At 34.2% G+C, this 22,554-nt stretch overlaps 1 protein-coding gene across 1 annotated transcript in view; it reads left to right on the top strand.

Annotated features, from left to right (window-relative positions):
- PSMD14 (proteasome 26S subunit, non-ATPase 14) overlaps nt 1-22,554 on the top strand; it is a 46,562-nt gene that overhangs the window by 21,656 nt on the left and 2,352 nt on the right. Inside the window, exons 5-12 of the mRNA XM_054277857.1 lie at nt 663-734; nt 1,059-1,178; nt 2,312-2,382; nt 3,354-3,504; nt 15,323-15,430; nt 18,543-18,617; nt 20,951-21,076; nt 22,210-22,272. Of these exons, the coding sequence (XP_054133832.1) occupies nt 663-734; nt 1,059-1,178; nt 2,312-2,382; nt 3,354-3,504; nt 15,323-15,430; nt 18,543-18,617; nt 20,951-21,076; nt 22,210-22,272 (786 nt within the window). The remainder of the gene's footprint in view (nt 1-662; nt 735-1,058; nt 1,179-2,311; nt 2,383-3,353; nt 3,505-15,322; nt 15,431-18,542; nt 18,618-20,950; nt 21,077-22,209; nt 22,273-22,554) is intronic.

Genomic DNA, 22,554 nt, shown 5'->3' with positions numbered 1-22,554 from the left:
ATAAGGCAAAGAGCAAAGTATTTTGTTCACAGCTTTTCCACCTAGGGATCAGAGGTCCGTTTTTTCTCTCACTGTACCAGTGTATCTGCAAAGTACTCCCATAGCCTTTATCTGCAAGTCTTCTTTAGCTGAAAGCTGATGAAGCAAAGGGAAATTGCTGTTTGTGTTGGTGCCAGTTAATCATGCTAGCCCAGCAGCATTTACATTCACACCACTGTAAGAAACACATAGTTAATTGGAGAACTGGCCATATTTTACAGCTGACGAAGGTTAGCATTGCAGCAAGGCTGACTAATGGAAACTTATCTGACTCTTAGTCTGAATGGCTTGTAACAGGTTTGTATCGTGTAACACTTGCCTGCTTTATAGTTGACTGGCTCTGGTAAGATTGCTCTTTAGACTGTGTTGTTTGGGGTGGGGGTGACAGGATGATGGCTGGGTGACCTCTTACAAAATAATGTTAGTGACAGAAAGTGCTGTAAACAAGGGTTTGGGGATAGGGTGTGCAATTTTTTGTTTTGTTTGTAGCAACTACATCTAACTCATTAAGTCAATTGCATATGCATTTTTCTACAAGTTTTGCAATATGCAAAACAAAAGAAAATATTTAGAAATTGCAGAATAAAAATGATGATGAAAATAATTGTTTATTCTTTTTATAGGGGCCACCAACAGATGCTCCTGCGGTCGATACAGCAGAACAGGTTTATATCTCTTCCCTTGCACTGCTAAAAGTAAGTGTTCTGTGTACATACATGTCTGGATATAATGCTGGAGTTAGAGCACCTGGCAGCAGTCCAGAGTTAATGGACTTGTGTTGCCTAAGTGCTGGCCAGACTTATTTTAAAAATAAATTAATACTGATTGGAACCCTCAGAAACTTATTTTAATTAGTTCTCTTTTGTTGGGTTTGTTTTTACTATTTTATAGTTTGTTACAGTTTCCAAAAGTGCTGCAAGTTGCAAATTAGCTAGAGATCAACAAAGGCTAAAAAAACTACCTCAAATCAGACTTGAACCTTCGTTTAAACATATGGTGTCATTTGGTCTTAATTCCAGATGTTGAAGCATGGTCGTGCTGGTGTCCCTATGGAAGTTATGGGTCTGATGCTTGGGGAATTTGTTGATGATTATACTGTGAGAGTGATTGATGTTTTTGCAATGCCACAGTCTGGAACGGTGAGTTTTTCGCATCTAGACCTTGATAATTTTATTTGCTTGTTTGTTTTTTTCCTTAAGGTAAACATATTTTTAAAATGTTTTTGTGCTTTACCTCACTGAAGCAATCTGAAGGTGTAAGCTGTGAGTTATAATACAAACAAGTCTAATGGTTAAAGGATTTCAGTAAAAAGAAATGTAGTCAAAACTTCTTTTTGAGCAAAGGCTAGTACTTAAGTGTGAATAGCAATAAATGCAGATACTGTGTCCTTTTTATGTATTAATATATGTATTACATGACTTATAAGACTTGTATTACAATGTATTACATGACTTATAAGACTTATAATTTGATAAATTTCAAAACTCATGTAGTATGAGCAAGCAGAAATATTCAAAATGTAAGAGGTTGGATTGTGATGGTGCTATATACTTCAAACTTGCTCTCTTTGACAGATCTTAGTTGCATGTCTCTTAAATGATAGTTCTGTGATATGAAAAAAAAAAGTGTTTAAATTTTGAGTAAGAATATCCATTTTATGAACAGATTAAAGAGGTGAAGAGTCAGGGGGCATAATTGGAATTTATGGTGCTTTATTTCGTGTAACTGGAATGAAATGTGCTTGAAACAGGCATGGGATAATTCCTTTGTTACTCAGAGCTGCACTCCATGAAATTTTTAAATTCTTTTGTCCTGAGTTTACTCATGTGCATAATATAAAAATCTACAAAAAGTCAATATGTGATATTTATCTTGAATAAAACGTGTAGAGCTGAACTTGGGACAAACAACAGGCCACCGTTAGCAGACCAAACAGAGGAGAAAAAAGTGATTTCCTACGCCTATTTAATCATGTTTACTTATAGTGAAGATTACTTAAATAGCAATTCAAAATATTCTTTCAGCATTTAAAAAATCACATTGAAATACATTTCTAAAAATTATATTTTGCGTTTAAGGGTGTTCTGTCATGTAGTACTAAAGTATTCAGGTTGTCTTTTTAAACAGATGCTTATGAATATTTTTGTTTGTGTGAAGTTACAAGTTAAAAGATAATACTGCTTCATGTACAGCTACTATGATTTTTGTCTGTCTTTTAATAATATTGCTTCACGTACAGCTACTGTGATTTTTGTCTGTTTTTTTAAATCAGGGTGTCAGTGTGGAGGCAGTTGATCCTGTATTTCAAGCAAAAATGTTGGATATGCTGAAACAGACGGGAAGGTAAGGCACTGTAAAGAGGGCTGACAGCCACAAGTACTCCCTGCACGGTTTTTAGAAGAAACGGCTGGCTTTCTGCAAAACTTGTGATCTAAGGGCTATTAATAATGTTTAAAAATAAGTAATTGCCCCAAAAATTAGGTGAGTAGCATAGCATGTAATTCAGTCCCCCTCATGCATTTCAATTGTCAGGAGATTGTCACTCCTGTTAAATCTACAGCTTTGATTATCACCCAGAAAGATTAGAATGCTGCTCAGTTTAGCATTGGCGATTACTACACAGCACCTGCTTAAAAGATTGATTTTTTGATTTAACCCTTGAAATAAAATTCTTTAAATTTTTGAAGTTATAGCTTACTCATGAACAATTTTAATGAAAAGAAATGAAAAATAATTTTGCAAAAGATTCTAGTATTTAAGCAAATTTTTTTTTCACTCCTACCTCTCAACAGTTGTCGTCTGCTTGCTCAAATTCTTTTACTGTGGGAAAAACTTCAAAATTAATGTTAGCAAAAGGCTCAGCAGCTGAACAGAACAGTGCAAATTGCTTTTTGACTGAGTTCCTAGTTCTACTGCTGGTTTAATTGATATTTAATCCTTTCCCACCGTTGGTTCCCGTTGTCCATGTCTGAAATGGACTTTCTGCCGTGAAAATTCAACCTTCGATGCCAAGGAGTTAAAGAGTAGATATTTACTCAAGTGCTGAAAGGGTAAAAACTGGTTCAGGGAAGGTGTGGTAACAGGGTGAAAAACTGAAAGCATGATCTACCACTGCTAATGTGTATCATTAATGATAGCCCTCTTTTGTCTCATTTATTCATGTCCATGTTTTCACCATACTATGGTGAGTAATTTAAATATTACTAATGGTGGTTTTTTCACAGCTCATCATAATTTATGCTCTGATATGTTCCTGTTTCTTCTTGTGATAAGTGTTTATGTTTTTAAAAATCTCAATGTCCTCTTTGTTTCAGACCTGAGATGGTAGTTGGTTGGTATCATAGTCATCCTGGCTTTGGCTGTTGGTTGTCTGGTGTAGATATCAATACTCAGCAGAGCTTTGAAGCCTTATCAGAAAGAGCTGTTGCTGTGGTGGTGGATCCCATTCAGAGTGTAAAAGGAAAGGTATAGTAGGCTTGTTTTTTATTTTTAAGGTACTTCAGTAAGATTTAATACAGAAGCACTGTAAATATATGTAAGTACTTGATTTTTGGAGGCCCATAGCGAAAAAAAAAAATTAAACCAAAAATTTCATTGTAAATAAAAAGATCGCTTCCAGTTTGTTCTGCAGCTTAGATAAGTAGTCCTTAAACAGGCTGGAAGTCTTTGATATTGTCAGTACACATAAACAATCATAATCTTCTCTTAATATTTTGCTATTCAGGTGTCACTCAACAGGTTTACAACTAATAATCCAAATATACATTGTTTTATATATTAAATTTTAGCTACAAATTCTGAGATCAATTACTAACAGATTGGAATAAGTTCAGCCCCTTAACATGGGTACTAAGAATGCATTGATTTGCAGGCATTGCATATGATGATTTTTATTAAAACTTCTATTCCAAATGTTTTGGGCAATAAAACTTTACAGAGAAGTTGATATCAAGCATTTGAATTTTTGTGAAGCGTGCAGATAAATGATTAAGTACGTTAAATTATTATGAAAAGAGATTTTAACTTGCAAAGCATATTGGGTTATAGTTGTCCTTTGTTGAAATCTCTTTTGTTCTTGTTTAGTTCTCTTTTTATTTCTTTCTAGCCCCATATGCCATTTTCCTATTTCCTGCCTCATGACAGCAGGGAGCAGCTCTATTATCACCTTCACAGAGCTGTCTGCAAATGTGAGAGGCAATTCGATTTTGCTCAACCACAGGGAGAGTGGATTAGAAAAACTACAGAACGTACAGAAATTGGCTAGGTGGTTTACTGCTTTAAAATACTGCTGAGGTGTTTTGTTTGAGCATGCACTCCCATTGTAGTGGAGAATAATTATTGAAATGCGTCATGGTATATATGGATGATATTCATGTAAATTTATAAATATTTCAAAAGTGTTCATCTTCTATAAAACTGTACTATCGTATTTCCTGTGAGGCAGATCTTATTAAAGATACCAAACACTGTGAGTTCACTTAATTTCATAGCAGAATGTTCTGAAGCTACAGTTGCTGTTTTGGTTGTTTTGTGTATTTTTTTTTAATTCTGAATTTTATAGCAAATACGTTTATGTAACAGGCAATTGAGAAATTGTTAACTTCTGGTTGTTTGGAGGATATTAGACATCTGTAGAAATTTTGTTCCTTTTTAAATTGCTTGAAGAGTAGAAGAAAATACAGGTAGTCTTGGGGGGCGGGGGGGGTAAGATGCAGTAGAACACTTAATTATTCCTAACTTATTTTTCCTAGAACTTTTATTTTCCCACTCCAATAGAAATGTTGAAATAGGATTCTTTTTGTTTTGTCAAAAAATAATGTCAAGACTATTACTAGTAATTAATTTAGACCTCACTAGCTGTTAAATCCATTAAGAAGAAAAGCCTCCTAATAAGTCACACTGCACACTTGCTCACTAAGTGCTTCTTTTTATAATAATTTTATTGCCACTGTTGTTTGACATAGTTGTCTAGATTTGAGATCTTTGAGATCTTCAATAAAGTAATCTTTGGCATATTTATTTTGAATGTGAATAAATTTTTGTCCATCTAAGCATTTCTCAGTTACAGCTGCTCTTATGGCATTGCTGCCAGTACTTGAGATTACTGGAAGTCTTGTAATGTTTGTTTTTCATACACATTTTTAGCTGCTACAGTCAGATTAAATTACGTTCTCAGGTTTCATGTTAAAAAAAATTTACATCTGTCATGTTTCTGGCAAGTGCATCCTTTAAAGCTTAGAAATAAAAAGAATCTCCTAAATTATGAATACCACTTGTAATTAACTTCTTGATTTGGAAGATGTGGAATGTGTTCGAGTTTTATGATCCTGGTTGGCAAGATCACTTACACTGAAAAGTGTTTGGATTGTCAATGAACTGAGAGAAGAGCAGATATGTTATTGTTCAAGGGGGGTTTCTCAGGTGAGCTTCCAGTGCTTCATGTACCTGGGTAACTTATCATGGCACCCAGAGCTCTTTGTGTGCTACAGAGCCCGAGCTCAGCCTATTTCAGGAAAGTATCTGCATTTGCCAGCATGAAGAGCCACTTGCAGAGGTAATTTTGCTGGTGTAGTAACCATTATACTGGTGAGCTTTAGCTACGTGAGTCTGAGATCATTACTCATTATACCTTGCACTAGCAGCACTGTCTGGCAAAAAAATATAGTGAACATGTGGCATAGAAGATTTTAATATGGCATGTTTTGTCTGAGATTAGATGTATTTAAAAGCAAAGCCCAAAATAGCACATTAGCTAATTTTAAAGCTGCCTCAGGGCAGGTCCATGCCCATATAAATTGCCATAGTTTGTGGTCAGTGAAGCAGTCATGGCTGTGCTAGTGAAGAATAACTGGGGCAGAGGTTATTTTCATGTGTCAGGAAGTTGCAGTGAATTCTGATGAGGAATCTCAGGTTCACCCTGACTAGCTAAAACATTAAAAAGCAGTTTGCCCTGTTACTGTAGAAAATGAAAACTTGTTAACTTCTTTGTTAACTGCCTTGTCTCCATACACATTTTCTACGTAGCACAGGGATGTATGATTGCAGTTTAAAAATAAATATACCTGTAATTCTCATCAGTTAAAAAAAACAAACCAGACATTTTATGTCTTAAAGCCAATGAGCAAAAATAAAAAGTCATATAAAATCCTTATATAAAAATAAAACCCCTCATATAGATCTGTGGATTAAATGCCAACTGCTTTAATGACCATTTTAGGTCTGGGATATTTTTGCGTAAATGTAGTAGGACACATGAAGGACAAGTAATTCCAAATTGCTTACATACATATTCTAGCATACAAATTAGGTTTTTTTCATGTCTGTGTACCATATTTTGCAATATTTAGGCTAATAGTGCTCTAGTTGCCTGTAAAATAAACTTGCAACAGTGCAATGAGTTTTAACTGAAGGTCAGTGATCTCAGAACCCAGAAAGGAAAAGCATTGTTTTGACGTTTTTTTAAGCTTGATTTCTTTGAATGAAGTCAAAGTAAGCATGCTGAAATATGGCCAGTGGGGCAACCTGGCTAGCTGTTGTTTCATTTTATACTTATTAATAAACTTTTCTTTTATCCCCTACAGTTTTCCAATCTGTGCAATGGAAGCTGTAATACATATTTAGAAGTAATACATATTTCACAGAAGCAGTAATTTCATTAAAGATCTGGAATAAAGCTAAATATTGACATTTCATATTTATTTCCAACATACACTTTGCAATGTCTGTACAGAGAACCATAAACCTTTGCCAAATGTTAAAAATAAATGTGATTTTTTGGACCTTAACTTAGCAGCTGTTCATCACCTCTTAAGGAAGATAAAACTATACTAAACCCAGTGTAACATAGTAGCTTTAACTCCAAAAGCATTAACTTACTGCATTGCACTCACTGTATTGTTAAATTAATATTAAAAAAAATAAAAGGGTGGTGTTTTCTTTTTGACCTGTTTAAAACTTTGGATCTTTATTATAACAAAGTCACCATTTAAAATGTGTTGTTCTTCTGAGAGAGTTAACTGTTTTCCCTTGATTAATAATTGCTTTATAAGGATCAATAAAATATCCAAAATTGTCAGAAATCCATTTTGTACATCTGAGAAACTTGTTGGTACTTGTGGTGTTTAGCAGGGTTGGTAGCAAAATCTCCTACTCATACAGCAAACTTTCATTTCTGTTAAACCATATTTTTTTTCTAGCAAGGCACTGTCTGTAATATTTGTAGGAAGATCTGTTGTTTTATGGCAAAATTCTTTTTTTAATTGTTTGCTGAGGAAAGTAGTTGTCTTTCCAATAACTTTTTTATAAATTCTGTTTCGGTCACCTCAGACAGATAGAAACAAACATGCTATGCATCTTAATCTTGTGCTTAAAACCAGATCCTGCCACATTCATGAGAGGATTTTGCTGTGGTACTTTATCCTTATCTTAAATTCATTCAGATGGTAAAAGAAAATAAATATGTACATTTGGGTAGCCTGGTAAATCAAAGTAATTCTAGTTGATCTCTATAGATCATTTAACCCAACTTTGTGGTGAGCACAGTTTCAACGTTGAGTTCAGATCAGCTCTCTTAGTGTTTTGTCCACTTGGGTCTGGAGATTCAACAGCCTCATGGCAATTCCTGTTCCAATATTTTATTTTTCTTGCAGTTGGTTTTTTCCCTTTGTATGCATATGGTCAGCAGCTGCTCTTTTCAGTTTATTGCTACTGTCTCTTGCCACATTCATCATTGAAGAACCTTGTCCTGTGGTCCAAGCAACCTCTTCAGGAAGTGGAAGGTTTTTTACTTCAAAGAGACAGAATGTGGGCTGTACTCTGAAACCATTTTGTGCAGGCAGTTTGTTTTTATTGGTAGTTGAAAATTGCTTTCTTTTGTTCAGCTTACGAGATCTTTAGAATTTTATTCAAAAAGGAGTAAAAAATGTGCTGAACTTTATAATTTGTTATTTTACTAATTTTTGAAGTATGAAAAAAGTTACTCTTGCTGTGCTGAAGGGAGAGAAAGATATATGCTTGTTTTATCCTCCTTATACAAATGAAAACCCTGAGGAGAGCTGGAGGACTTATTTCAGCAATCTCTCCCCTTTTTTGTCCATTGGTACTTGTAAATCTAAGTGACAACCTGTGCATAATTAGTCATGTGTATGAGCATTACAGGTCTGTTAATACCTGGTTTCAGGTTTATTTCTCTTCAGAGTAATAGATGGTCATTCTGCTGCATGCTGACCATAAAAATGTTGATTTCCAAGTAGTTTTGATCTCTTGCTACTTTTATGTTCCAGTTTAGATTAAATTGCATGTGTATTCACTGTTTCAGATTGGTGACTTCTGTTTTTGTGCTGCAGATCTTCCCAGTTTATCAAGACAAATGTGTGTCTGAATGGTTTCATAATTTGTTAATTACTTGTTAGTCTAAAATACTGAAACCAGGAGCAGACAGCAATTTAACAATTAATTTCCTGAGTATTGGAATTACCATCTAGCTACAAGATTTTCTTCAGCTGAGCATGTTTTACACCAGTTTTTTGAAATATTGCATGGCTGTAAAACTCCACTTTTTTATCAAAGTGCTGTTCTTTTTCCTTTGAACTTGTCTTTTTCCTTTCTTTGTTTGAATTAACCACAGGATTTAAAGAGGCTTTGTTTTTTAAGAAGGCAGAAAAAGAGCAACCCTTGAAATAAGATGTGTGGAGACACTAGTGTAATGCCTGAAATTTAAAATATCTCATTAAGAATAAAGTTTGTGAGAAGTGTAAGCATATTGGAGCCACCTAACAAGACTTTATTTTAATATACCTAACTCCTCCTCTCCACTTCATGCACTTGTCTTGATCTTTAGTTTGACTTAGTCTTCCCTAGACACAAATGAATTCAGCAGTCTTCAGGATACAGTTAAAAATAAGTAACACAGTTGAATTAGTAATTAAAAGCAACTAAACAAAACAGTGAATTGACTGTATTGTCACTACTTTGGGGACATGTCTATTAATTGTGAACCATTATGCAGATAGCATGTAGAGGAAAATGTGTTTTAAAACATGATACCTACAATTTTGCCCGAATCTTTTATACCTGGAACAACTTCCATTGTTAGAACTGGGTTTGCTAATACTTTCTTATTGTAAATGGAAGAATTCTAAAATGGATAACCTAACTTTGCAGTATGTAATTTTGATTGATGTATCAAGAGTACCTTTTTGGACATTATGCACAGTGTGTAGCACATTTAGGTACTCTCACAGTAATGTGCTATTTCTTCCCATTGACTGGACAGAAACATTGTGGTTTGCTCTAGCCAAGAGCTGAGTTTCCATAGGAGCCTGGTTTGGAGAGTAAGGAAGTTGTATGTTTGTGCTGGGTTTGATCACTGTTGATTCAGTAAAGATTGATGTTCCTTTGCTTGGAGAATCATATTTGTGGGAGATGAATTGTGTCTGCATCACAGTGTGGGCCACTTGGCGTTTTCAGTTCAGGCTGTGTAAACCTAGGCATAAACTACATAGTGCTATTACTGCCAGTGCACCACTGTTTTCTTACATTTTCTAGAGTGGTGATGCATATCCAGATTCACATATTTTGCATATTTTTATCTCCTGTTTTTCTAATGGAGTGCTGAGATTGTTAGTATCAATCCTAGTGTTCCAAAATTTGTTCTGTAATGTCCTTTGGACTTCTGATTTAATTAAGTCGTGTATGTTTACCTATTAAACCATTTACTTAGGTTACTTGAGTTCATGCCCTTCCCTAAAACAGAAAGTTCTAAGACTTAATTGAAAAGTATTAAATGTTTAATTTCCTTTTGCCGTGGTGGATGTAGAATAGTCCATTTATCTTCATTAAAGCATATAGCTTTAAAACTTGTGGCTCAGCTACATGGGAGTTATGGATGCGTGCCCTCACTTGTCAAGATAAATGTATTATGCTGTAGTTCTCTTCCCCTTCCAGTATGGATATTGAAGTTGTACTGCAGATTTGACCACAAGTAAATAATTCTCCAAGGATAGAGAAGGAAAATGCACATACTCCTAGGAATATGTTTTCCAGAGCTAAAATTGACATTTTATAAATAATTTCCATGTTGCAAACTTCAAACTCACAATCACAGCAATTCAGTGATATGCATTTGGCATGAGTCAGTTTCAGTTCTTAGTGCTTTTCATTGGAAATGGCATAAAAAGTACGATTTCTTTGAATTTTTTATGTTGTGGGCTTGCAGGGGACAGAAGATGTTCTTCACTTGTAGTTGTCTAACAGTGCATGGCAGCATAAATAACGAAATGGTCATAAACCTGAGCTGCACTTCTCTGGTCACGTGTTCCATTTCATTTTTAAAGAATCTAGAAACAAACTAAGCAGTTGATAACAGGTCAGTTGCAGGTGATAAAAGAGATTTTAGATGGGACATTACTTCTTTTTCCACACCTGGCAGAACCACACTATATCCTTTGCAGTTGTCTTTAAGCATTGGTATGTTTGTTCATAAATGTATGGCATAAACACTACATCACTATTTGAATTCCAAGGATACAATGCATTTTTAAAGATAGTCACCATATGCCATAGATTCTTCACTGGAAAAATATTGATGTTAGATTTTTTTTTTAATTTAAACAATAAAGGCTGACTTATGCCTAACTGAAGTTTGCCACTAAAATATAGTGGGACTTGAAAAACAAAGCTATTTCATTCAGTATTGTTTGGATATTTAATATTGGAGGGATTTAAGAATCAAGTGTGTAAAGTACTCCTCAATTAATCTTTTTTTTAAATGCCCCACAAAGTTATGACAACTGTTTTAGAGTAACTGATAATATTCAAGTATTATCAGTATCTGATAGTAAGAAACTAAAGAGTGACAGCATTCACACTTTCAGGAGAAGCTAAAATAGTCTGGCTACTAAATACCCTAAATTTTCATCAAGCCATTATTTTTAATAACTGTGGAGACTATAAGAGGCCAGATTTTTGTCTAGGTAACAATTGAGGTGTCCAGTGCTCATCTTATGTTGTGAGTGAATTTTAATCATATTATTTATAGCTGTCCTGAAATTTACACAGGACATAACTGTGTATTTTCTTCCTAAAAATAGATTCTATGGACTCTAGTGTGGGCTGTTGACCCCAGGCAAATGCTAAAAAAAATGCTGTATGGTTATTGTTTTTTAGATTATTATGCATTTTGAAGCTAAGACAGATGTACAAAAAGATGCCGTTTTTATTTTGTATTGGCAGCTTCCAAATATTTAGTATCTATTTCCAAGAACTGCAATTAGTAAAGCATCCATGGTACTGAAATCCACACATCCCACAAGCTAATTATATTTGCAAGGTCAGATTGAATACATATTTTCAGAAAAATAAAGGGTTATATAAATGTGTCTTCTACTTGGCTGTTATATCACAGTTTGTTGATCTGGAGTATAATGTGTACAATTCACAAATTTGTCTGATAACAGAAAGTGGTGTGTGATTGTGTTTATTTTACTAACCAGTATATTCACAGCAATCACTTCCAAATATCTCTCCAGTAAAGATGTGTTAATTACAAAACAGACAAGGTCTTCTATTATATTAAAGCTACTAACAAGAAGACAGCAGGAATCACACATGTAAATAGCATCATCAACCCCTATTTTAGTCCTCTGTTTTGATCTGTGAGTTGCGCATAGACCAAAGGTGCTATTAAAGACTCAGTATATGAAATAGGCAGCATTATATGAACAAAATTTATTCAACAAGAAAACAGACCTTTAACATGAATTTAACAAGCCTGAGAAATTATAAACTCTCATATGCTGCAGATTCATGCAGTGATAATAAACAAAAAAGGAAAGTAAGAGGTTTCCTTAAGCTAGCCAAACTGCTAATGGTTTTGTTATAAGCTGTCTGCTGTTGAAATGACCTCTGAAAAGTCTGGAGACACTTACACAAGGAAAAATTAAATGGTCAGAGTGGTGAAAGAGTTGCACTATGGAAGTGCATTTAAAAAAAATTACCTTCAGATTTCTGGAAAGCATCCCAATAACATAGACTTCTGGTTAACTTTTTAATGTCTTTTTAGGAAAGGAATTTAGCAAGAAGCTTGGAAACAAATTTTTACTAGAAGAATACATGCTGTATTATATTATATAGGTAATTTAAGTACAATGAAAGCTTAAATTTTTTGGTTGGGAAATATGACATTTTGCAACAAAAATCTAAGCAATGGAGTGGTGGTTTGTGCTGGGTTTAATTAATCCTTAGAAGTTCTTTTTTCAAAATACTGTGTCTAAAGTTTCCATCATAGAATAGGGGGTGACCATGTTTCTGTCATCAGTCTGCATTATTCTGTACTTTGAAATACACAAACCTAGAGGGGAGACTTCAACTTGTACACACCTCCAAGTGCTCACTGGGGCTTTTTTCTTGGATCTTACTGTGGCATAATTAACACCTACTTCACCCATTGCTCATTAGTACACTGGACATTAATGAGTCTATTTATTTTTATGTAATCCTCTGAAGGCAGGACTGATTTATGCTCACTATGAAAAAAGCAACTACATTTCATAGAAATGAATATGTAGAATTTATTGTGGTATTTATGTTTTTATTGTATATTAGGTCTAAATTTAGCCTCCAGGTTGCTGAGCATGTTAGTTTCTTTAAGATGGTTGCTATAGTGATAGCAGCAAATTCCTTTAATCTTAGTGTAGTTAAAGTATTTAGTTACTATTGGTCATCAGAGTGCAACTAAGATGAAAAATAGCATTTGCACATCTACTTTTTGTACCCCTCTGAGATTGTAGGAATTGTAATTTTGTCCCTTTTAAAAGCATAATATTTGGTATTTGTGATTTCAAATTTTCATACTGCTTTCTGTTAGATTTATATTTGTTCTACTTAGGAAATACTTGCTTGTCATTCCTTCAGGAAGAGAAATAGAGAGTGCAGTGTATTCCCATGCTGCTTGCACCCAAAACATAATGAGAGTTAGTTCAGAATTAGTCAAAATTAAGATGTTTGAGCAATATTCAGTATCACTTATAACTAATTCAGGAACTTGTACTTATATTTTAATGTGAAATTTAACTAATCTGAGAACTCTAACCAAAATCTTGAATTTTCTTGTAAAAAAAAGTTTAATAATATTTTTATTTTACATGGCTCAAGTGGCAAAACAAATCTATGCTGGACAATGCCATTCTTTCTGGATAAGCTCAACATTGTCTAGTAAAGTTCTCAGTTAAATTCAGGTCTAGAAGAGGGGCTGTTAGTAAGCTATAAAGCAACTCCTTGTCATTGTGGTATACTTCCAAGTTCATGTTTCTTGCTCCTCAGGGTAAATTTTTGCTTTCTTAGGTTTTTTTCCATTATCTAGCTAGTCTCTGGAGAACTGCTGGTGTGCTTTTTTGGGTTTTTTTTTACCTTGCTTTGCTTGACTTTTTAATTTATACTGTTTGTTATGGTTGGGCATTTCCAGATGTTGATATATTAGAGCATCTGGTTAAAATGGAATACGAAGATACATATAAAAGCTTGTCACAAGTGTTCTAAGATAGAGAAAAATTGTAAAAAATGAAAAAAAACCAATTACTTCTTATGTTATGAGAAGTAATGTATAGATATATAATGACTGTTTTAAATATTTTTGAGAATTATTCTAAATGTAATAGCGTACTTCTGCTGCATTCTAAATCTGAATTGTGATTTTTTTGTTGTCAAGAAAAAAAATTACTGGTAACTCACTTTAATTGGGTCACAACTGAACATTGTTAATAAAGAAGATCTTTTTTGGAAGGATTTCTGCAATCAGTTTGAAAACATGGCATATGCAGGTGGATCTGGCCAGCAGCTGAGAGACCAAGCAATAGCCCTTAGTGGCACTCAGTCAACACCACTGTCTCACTTGGGTCTCAAAAGTAAATCACAACTGGTGATAAGTTTGTGGGTTTTTTCTGTTTACACCTGATTTTTTTTTTTTGTTATAAATACTTGCCAATTAATTTCATTTCCACATGAAGGAGCTCAATGTTTTTTCTTCTAATCCTAAAAACGACACATTATTTAGTTATTAATATTTGTGTAAATGGAGAGGAAAATGCTGGAACAAGGTGGGAGACTGTGTCACTTTCTCTGCACATTTCTGTTACAGTGGTTGATTTCTTGTTTGTTCAGCATAAACAAGGTCCAAGTCTAATTCCTCAAAATATCAAACCAGCCATGTAAATGCTTCTGTTGTCCAACTCATAGTACAGAGAAGAAAAGAATAAAAATTATTATAGAAAAGTTGTTAAAAGGAGATTTAAGTTAATAACTCTCTAAAGATATACAGACAAGATGCCTGCAAAGTCTGCCTGGCACTGTTTTAGTGGATGTGCAAGGCTGTACCTGCGCTGGTCCAGTTAAAAGACTGGAACCTAAACAAGAATTATTCTTACAGTTACAAACCTGTGCTGGTCAGCACACAGTAAGAGTGGGTTTGAGTGTATTGTTGGTAGGTTCTTAGGTCTGTCTCAGCTCCTATAGGTTTTGGACAGGAGTGGGGGTTTTATTGCATGGGACCACGAATTTCTCTTTGCAAAAATTTTTATAGACAAATTTAACACAGGGCAGAGTAAGAATCAGTGATGGGTTTACATTATTTGCAATCAAATAGCACTGAATACTGCCTACCGTGTACCTTTAAATCATAAATGACCTTGGTTTTCTTTTACTCTATTTTTTACTCCTGAGCATGACACTGACAAGGACTTTTTAATCCATCAGACAGTTTATAGACCCTTTCGTAGTCACAAGAAGCAAAAAGCATCTGACTAGAAGGGAATACATGGGGCAAGTTCCTTGCTGGCTATAATTTTGTTGTCATTTCAAGTATTGTGGTAGTATAATTGATGTGACAGGACTGGGCTTTAGACTTGGTCCCTTAGCTTGTGCTCACTTTCAGTTTTAGTCTCTCTCTGTCATTCATTTTGATTGGATAAGATTTAGGTGACAAACATATGCATAGTTTTGAGGCTTAGAGTAAGTGCACATAAAATTCAATATTATATGGTGATATAATGTATATAAAACTTACAGTTCCATGGAGAAGGTAATAATTGGTGTCACCTTACAATACAAGGCAGTGTAGTGTGCTGATCACATAGCCAGCAGGAGGTTCTTTTTTATTAATATTATAATTAAATGATTTTCTGGATAAAGGCCAAAAACAGATGAGAGTTGATTGTGCCTTGTCCACTGTTGCTTGGCTCTATTAGTTGCATTTTCTAAAAAGAATTGACTTGACATCTTGTTTTTACAGGTTGTTATTGATGCCTTCAGATTGATCAATGCTAATATGATGGTCTTAGGACATGAACCACGACAAACAACTTCAAATCTGGGTCACCTAAACAAGCCATCTATCCAGGTAAACCTAGTGCTGCTAGTCCTGTAAATTGCAAGATCTTTTTATCAATTTTTGGGAAAGGTTCTTAAAACAGTAGGTTACAAATTATTTATTGTTCACTCTGTTGCATTTTTCCACATGCATTTATAATTGATGTGATTCATCAATGGAAATGTGTATGTGAGGGGTTTAAAATTGAGCCCTAAATTACCTACCCAAGTGTGAATGCATGTATTTAATGTGTACAGAAAAGATTGAAGTATAAATTTATGGAAATGCAAACTTTTTAAAGTGACAATAGATGACATAACATGTGATACAAGACAAGTGCTGTTTTCAGTCCTGCTGAAAAACTGCTGCTTATCAACATCTCATCTTTCTTCAAGTTAAGTTACTCAAAATAAATTATGGAAAAAGTTCTCTCTTTTTACTGTAAGTTTCTAGAGGTTCTTACTTATTATGTAATCTAGATTAAACCTTGTGTCTTAAATAATTAATCCCCGATTTATATGTAATGCAGTAATTTGCTGAAAAAATGGTGGAGGAGGATATTCAATGGATAAAATGAATGCTTGATTGGCTTCTGCTGTAATGTTTCTTTTGAATACTCATTTGTGAAACTTAAATATTCAAAGTTTGATTTCTGAAGTTGACTTTCACTAAAAAGAAAAAAGTTTTGGTCATCACTGAAGTAAGCCTTTATTTTGAGAAATACCTTCTATCCTGAAATAAGTATCCTCTGGAGTGATTAATGCTTTTATCTCTGTCCTTCTTCTGCCTCACTGTTTTTTCCTTTAAAAACTCTTCCCCCTTACTATGGATTCTAAAGGCATGTGTCCTCGAAACGATGAAGCCCAGTTCCTGCTTTTGTTTCCATTACTTGAACAATAAAAGTAATATCTTGCTAGGTAAACATCCAAGAAAAAGACCATCCACTAGTCAGAGCAGAACTGAAATAATGGCTGAATTTGTGCTCTGAGAGAGCCATTCTTTGAGAGGTCTTAGACCACCATACGCTTATCTGGTGAAAGATAAGTTGGTTTTTTTTTTAATACTACATTGAAACTCTTTCCTATTAATAAAAATGCTGGCAAAAAGGCATCTTAAAACTAAAGATTATGTGCTTCAGGCTGTGTTTTACTTTTGATTTTTGAATTGGTCAAAACTGCAGAAATAATGAGTATGAAATAAGCAGCTAATACTCTTGATTGGATGTAGGCAAGCCCATGCTTGCATGTTTCAGGGCTTTTCTAACTGGGCTTTTCTAGACCATGTGTAATGTTTTCCCTGGGAAACCCCTGCAGTATTGTTCAGCTTCATTATTTTAAGATCACTGTCACTACAGCGTGGCATATTTTGGCCATGGGATTTTGGGTTTCTGTTATTAAAATGGATGGTTTTTGTTTGTGTTGATTTTTTGCAAGCTGGCAATGAGCTGTTGCAAATGTCACTGTTATGATAAAAATCATAATTTTAAATGGTACTCTGTTCCTAAAGCTGCAGGAGCTCTTACAGTGTTGTTTTACTTTTATTTTAAGCCTTGAATAAAATTCTGACTCAGTTGAGGACAGAAGCAAACTAAATACTGATTTCAGCTGGGCTAGAAGCAGGAATTACTTAGAAGACCTTACTTAAAATCTCAGGAAGAAGAATAATAGAGTAGTACATGCCTTGGCTTCACTCCCTTTTTCTGTGTTTTTTTCTTGAGTTCCCTCATCAACAGTCTTTTTTACAGTTGTTTACCTTTTACATTTGCCCACTCTTTTAAAGGGTAGTTTCTGGAAGGGGGGAGGAAAGGGAGAGGATAGTGGGAGAAGGCAAACCTGTTTGTCAAACTTTAAGAACTTGAGGAAGCTTTCTAAATATCTACACACGAGTTTATGCACAAACACCAAAACCTCATATGCAGTCGTTTTGAGTGGGATAAGAAAATGGCAGTGGAAATTACTTACAGTTAATAGTTAAAACTATAAATTCTGTTATTGATAATAAAATCTGTATTTTACAAGCTTAATTAAAATAAGCTGCACAAGTAATGGTTTTATGTAAGTGCTAATTCTCGTAACTTTTCAAGTAGTTTTTTATCCTTGTATATGTGTTTGCAATAGAAATCTATTTAAAATGTATGTATGAAAACATTTTCAGTTTTCATAGAGATAATTTTGTAATGCTGAAATATTAAGTTGCACAGAATGCAAATACACATTCATTTTGTGTAGCTGTAAATATATATTAAATTTAAATAGATGGAATGCTTGAAACAGAAAATTTATCACTAATTCAGCATATTTATGTATGATTTATTCTATCTTGTTCATAAATGTAAACTTCATATGTGAAATTCTATTTGAAAGTCGACTCTATTAGTTGTGATGAAGATTGATCATAGAATTTTACCTCCCCAAATATTAATACAATTCACCCTTAAATCATAAATGTAAAAGGAAATATCTAATGCAAGTGAGCAAAACACAAAATACATGCATACAGCTACCACTAAAACTAATCTCATTTGATCAGATTGTATTTGCAGAGGGCATACTTGTAGTGAAAAAGGTGGGAGTTTTTTCCTTCATTTACAGTTAAAAAATAAAATTAGTATCAATATCCAAGGTTAATTTGATACACGTTGTCTAACTGAGGTTTTTGCTTGCTTCAGTTAATCCCTCTTCATGTTGTACCCTGGAGAATGAACTTGGGGATGTTGACAGTGGTTATTAATAAATAGATAACAAATAGTCTTTTGTTTGTAACAGAATATTTTAATAGGAGTGATAACCAAATTTATTGAGAGAGGAAGGATTTGAGAGAAATATGTTTGTGCATATGTATCGGTCAAATGTTTGAAGGCAGTTACCATTTTTTCTTATTATAGTTGCTACTGTGTGAAAAAAAAAATCTGTGGTTTAGAAATAGAAAACATAACTGTCAGTTAATGAACACAAAAAGTGAAATAGAACCAGGTATATTTACTTCATATCTCCTTGTAATTTCTGCATTTTTTTCTTGGTGTTTTTCCCTTTATTTGAGTCATCTTTAAGGGTGTTTATATTGAAATGAGCCTTCTCCTTCTGATATTTCTTCATTTCAGCAGTGGGTGATTTTAATTCAGTTTCTCCCCTAAATTTTGCAGGCACTAATCCATGGACTAAACAGACATTACTATTCCATCACCATCAACTACAGGAAGAATGAACTAGAACAGAAGGTAATTGTTTCAGCTTTAATTCAGAGTACCACAAGCATTATACAAAATGTTGTGCCAATATTCTGATTTCAATGGCTGTTACTTTCAGTAATTGTTTAAACTCTCCCGGAATAGGTGGCTTCTCTTTTAGAAAGCACTTGAATGAACAGTCATTGTGATAAAACTTTCCAAAACTACATTCTATAGTTTGACAACATTTTTGTCCACCTCATTGAAAGCTGTCATTCTGTTCTCTGTACCTAAGTTTGTACAAAGTTTCAAGTTTTCAGTGATGAAGCTGAAAGACATACTAGCTGCCTTCAGTTTTCACAGGCTGGAATTCCTGAAGCTACGAGAATTTTTAACTGTGTTTTCCAAAATGGAATGCATAACGGGAATATTGGGATTTTCCTTGCTGTGATCACTTTGACAGAAGGTACTTCCAGTTGGTATGATTGCAGCTCCCCAAGACATCACTGAATATCAGGAAGTAGTGATGTCCTGCATTTACAAGAAAAAATATTTTGGAGTTACTGACAACAATCATTTTTTGCTACTTTTGCATCAAATGTCTTCAGGTTACATGCAAAATCTAGCTTGAGAGTCTCAACCCGGAAAACAAAAAGGAAGAAAAAAAGCTTATGTATCATCTACAGAAGTTAATTCTTGAAAAGCCAGATTCCATCCTCTGTATATGTTCTCTGATATGTCTGTGCATTTTCATGGCCTTGTTAGGGTTATAAATTGATCTCAAGGCTTATGATGAAATGATCAGAATAGTTTTTTACAGAATTCAGACTTTCTGAGTTACAAGTAATAAGAAAAAAAAACAGTTTCAAATAGTGGAGGAATAAGTGTGCAAATTAAGGAGTTGGAAAGAATGTGTGAAATGCACAACCATTTTTAGTGCAGTATCAGACTTCCAAGACCTCACTGTTACTGAAATGAGTAACTGATTGAACATAACCAGCTCTCTCAGGAAATGTTCATGAGGCTTCCAGGGGGTTATTGTTTCCAGTCAAATGCAACAATTGGCCAAATCCAGTCTTGTCTGAAGTTCCAAGTGTGTATTTTCATCAATGGCTTTATCGAAGTGAGTTATTACCTTTGCAAGCAGGAGAATAATCTTGAGCAAGTTAGAAAGACTTTAATCTGTGAGGTAACAACTCTCTCTCACATCTTCCATGAGGCAGCTTCATACATATCTCAAACCCCCCTCATGATGGTGGTGATCTGTTATCTCCATCTGTAGTAACAAAAGTACATGCTTCATGTATTAGATTAGGAGCTCATCACACCAAACCTTAATTTTAAAATCAAGATAGCCTAGCTAAACTGTCCATATGCAGTTTGCCTACGACTCCTTCTGTCAGCAGCTAAGATCTTGCTAACACAAATTATGACACAAACTTTCTTCTCAGTTCACATGTTCCAAAGCCAGGTTGCTTTGGAAGCTCTACAGAGGATGAAACAGGTACTTTTATTCAGGTGATAGCAATTACAGGGATTACCACTTCTCAGAAATGTCTAGTAAATTTTCACAAATTGAAGGCAAGCTGAAACTGTTTGCTGAAGTGGTCCTCCCTATAGTCATCAAGTGTGCAGGAGATCCACAAAATACACTTCCTTTATTCATGAAAATAAAGAAATTGCTATTGTAGCTGTTCCTTTGCTCTTTCAAGATGACATGAAAGTGTCAAGTAAAACCTTTCAAATATATGTATTAGTGCCTGCCTTTATCACCATCAAATCTCTGCACATTTTATCCTATGGTTTTTATGCTTGCTTATTCTTTATTAGGCAAAGACACACAAGTCATGCTTTGGTCACTTTCAAAGTCTGTTTCACTGTCAGTTGCTTGCATACAGATCAGATAATCAGTGAAGCCTGTGTAACTACTTTATGAATTTAATCCAAGCATTAAAATATTTTTCAACTTTGTCAGAGGCCAAATGCTTCAGCTATTCAACTATATGGCGGCTAAAGTATTCACTTTTATCTTAGCTCTGCTACAAGGCAATTGTGCACTCTTAACCTGCAGGAAAAGTAACAAATCACAGAAAACAAATCTATGTATTCCTGTCAAAGTAAATGTGACCCATGTTTTCATGCCTCATTTTCATATTTAGGATTCAAGAAGTTCGATCTTTTAAAAGTATGCAAATCTATCTTCTACTCTGGTAGAGCACTCTAGTAGTTTATCATTGTATTTCCTTTATTTAAACATTGATATTTTAAGATCTATTTTTTTTTTAATATTCTTCTTACTATAAATCAGTTGGCTGTCAGAGAGGTCTTCATAGTATTCTGAAAGTATTTTGTGGTGAATGCTCTAAAGAGGTTTTGTTTTGCAGATGCTGCTAAATTTGCATAAGAAGAGTTGGATGGAAGGTTTGACACTTCAGGACTACAGTGAACATTGCAAACTCAATGAAACAGTAGTGAAGGAGATGTTAGAATTAGCTAAGAATTATAACAAGGTATTTATATCCCATAATGATAGTATAAGTGCAGCTGTGTTTATGAAGTGAAGAAATTAGTTACCTAATTTCAGAACAAATTGGTTATCACAAGCTTTGTTCAGAATGATGTAGTTTGTACAAATCAGCTAGGTATGGTTTCTGTGGGAAGTTGCCAGATTAGCTCCTCAGGCACTGCCACCAGACTTTTGCCCTAAACCTTTGTCAAAGTGTTTGGTTACATGCTTTGCTTTGAAATGTGAGTAATCATAATGATTTTCTGATTTTACTTAGTGACAAGAATATAAGATTTCTGTAGATCAAAATGAGCAGTCAAATTTTTCAATCCTTCAGTCAAGGATAGTTTGATCACTGTGACAAAGGTTATTTATCTGTGTCAGTCTAGTAGATAGGCCATAAGTATTTAGAATGCATTCCAGAGCCCAGTTCAATGTTCTGTTTAGATAAGAAATTTGTTATTGGTGTTGTAAGAGGAATCACAGCTGCTTGTACTGTTTTAATACTGACACACTTAGAAATATTTCTTACAAATACTTGATATCAACAAGCATTCCATGAGTAGTAATCATGTCAGTATTTCTTAACAAGTGTTATTTTTTTAACTCCTCAGAAGTCCTTACAACCAAAATTCAGTATCACATTCACTAGTTAAGTTAGTGGATGAACTTTATGAAGACCCTGTATTTGAAGGCAACATAACAGTATCAAAATATATTAAAATAAATTACTTTAAACAGTACAAAAATTGAGATCAAATCTCCAGTAGTTGAAACCGTATAGAAATGCTGGGTTCAGTTCTGTTTTATTATTTTAACTGCTTTCAACTATCTTTAACTATTGATACTGCTCATTTAAGAATTTTGCTCACTAACATTTTGGTAAATGTGTGACAATAAAACCGTTCATAAGTATTTGCCTTGATCTTTTGCACTAACACTCAGTAATTAAAACCACGTCTGCTGAAAACCTGAAGTACCTTTCCTTTTGACTTTCTGAAATGTGTTGCTGTTTGATTTTTTTTTCTTTTTTTTTTTTTTTTTTTTAAGGAACAGAATTGTATTTTGAGAATCTGTGGCTTGGGGGAAAAGTAAATGAAATCTGAAACACTGACCTTTTCTGTGTTTCTTTCACAGGCTGTTGAAGAAGAAGATAAGATGACACCTGAACAGCTGGCAATAAAAAATGTTGGCAAGCAGGTGAGGTGTGATGAATTAGAGTGAGGTGGAATGATATGCCTCGTTCATTCTAAATACTAATTCTTTACATGTGCGGAGGTGATTTTAGTTCTACATGCATGATATTCTCAGTGCTTCAAATAATAAATTTATTATTTGAAATTTATTGTTGGAGGTCATGCCATGAACAGGTCTTTGACTGTAGGTAATTGGCAGAATATCTGCAGCCGTGTTCTATATGTGTTTTTATTACATGCTGAGGAACAGTGTTGAAATTTAGTAGTTTTCCCTTTTCCATCTTCA

The sequence above is a fragment of the Melozone crissalis genome, unplaced genomic scaffold (genome assembly GCF_028551555.1).
Source record: "Melozone crissalis strain CALT ecotype California unplaced genomic scaffold, PUWL_Pcris_2 ptg000023l_1, whole genome shotgun sequence".
NCBI lineage: Eukaryota > Metazoa > Chordata > Aves > Passeriformes > Passerellidae > Melozone > Melozone crissalis.
Note: the sequence above shows the minus strand (reverse complement) of the source record. Positions and strands in the feature narration are given on the sequence as shown.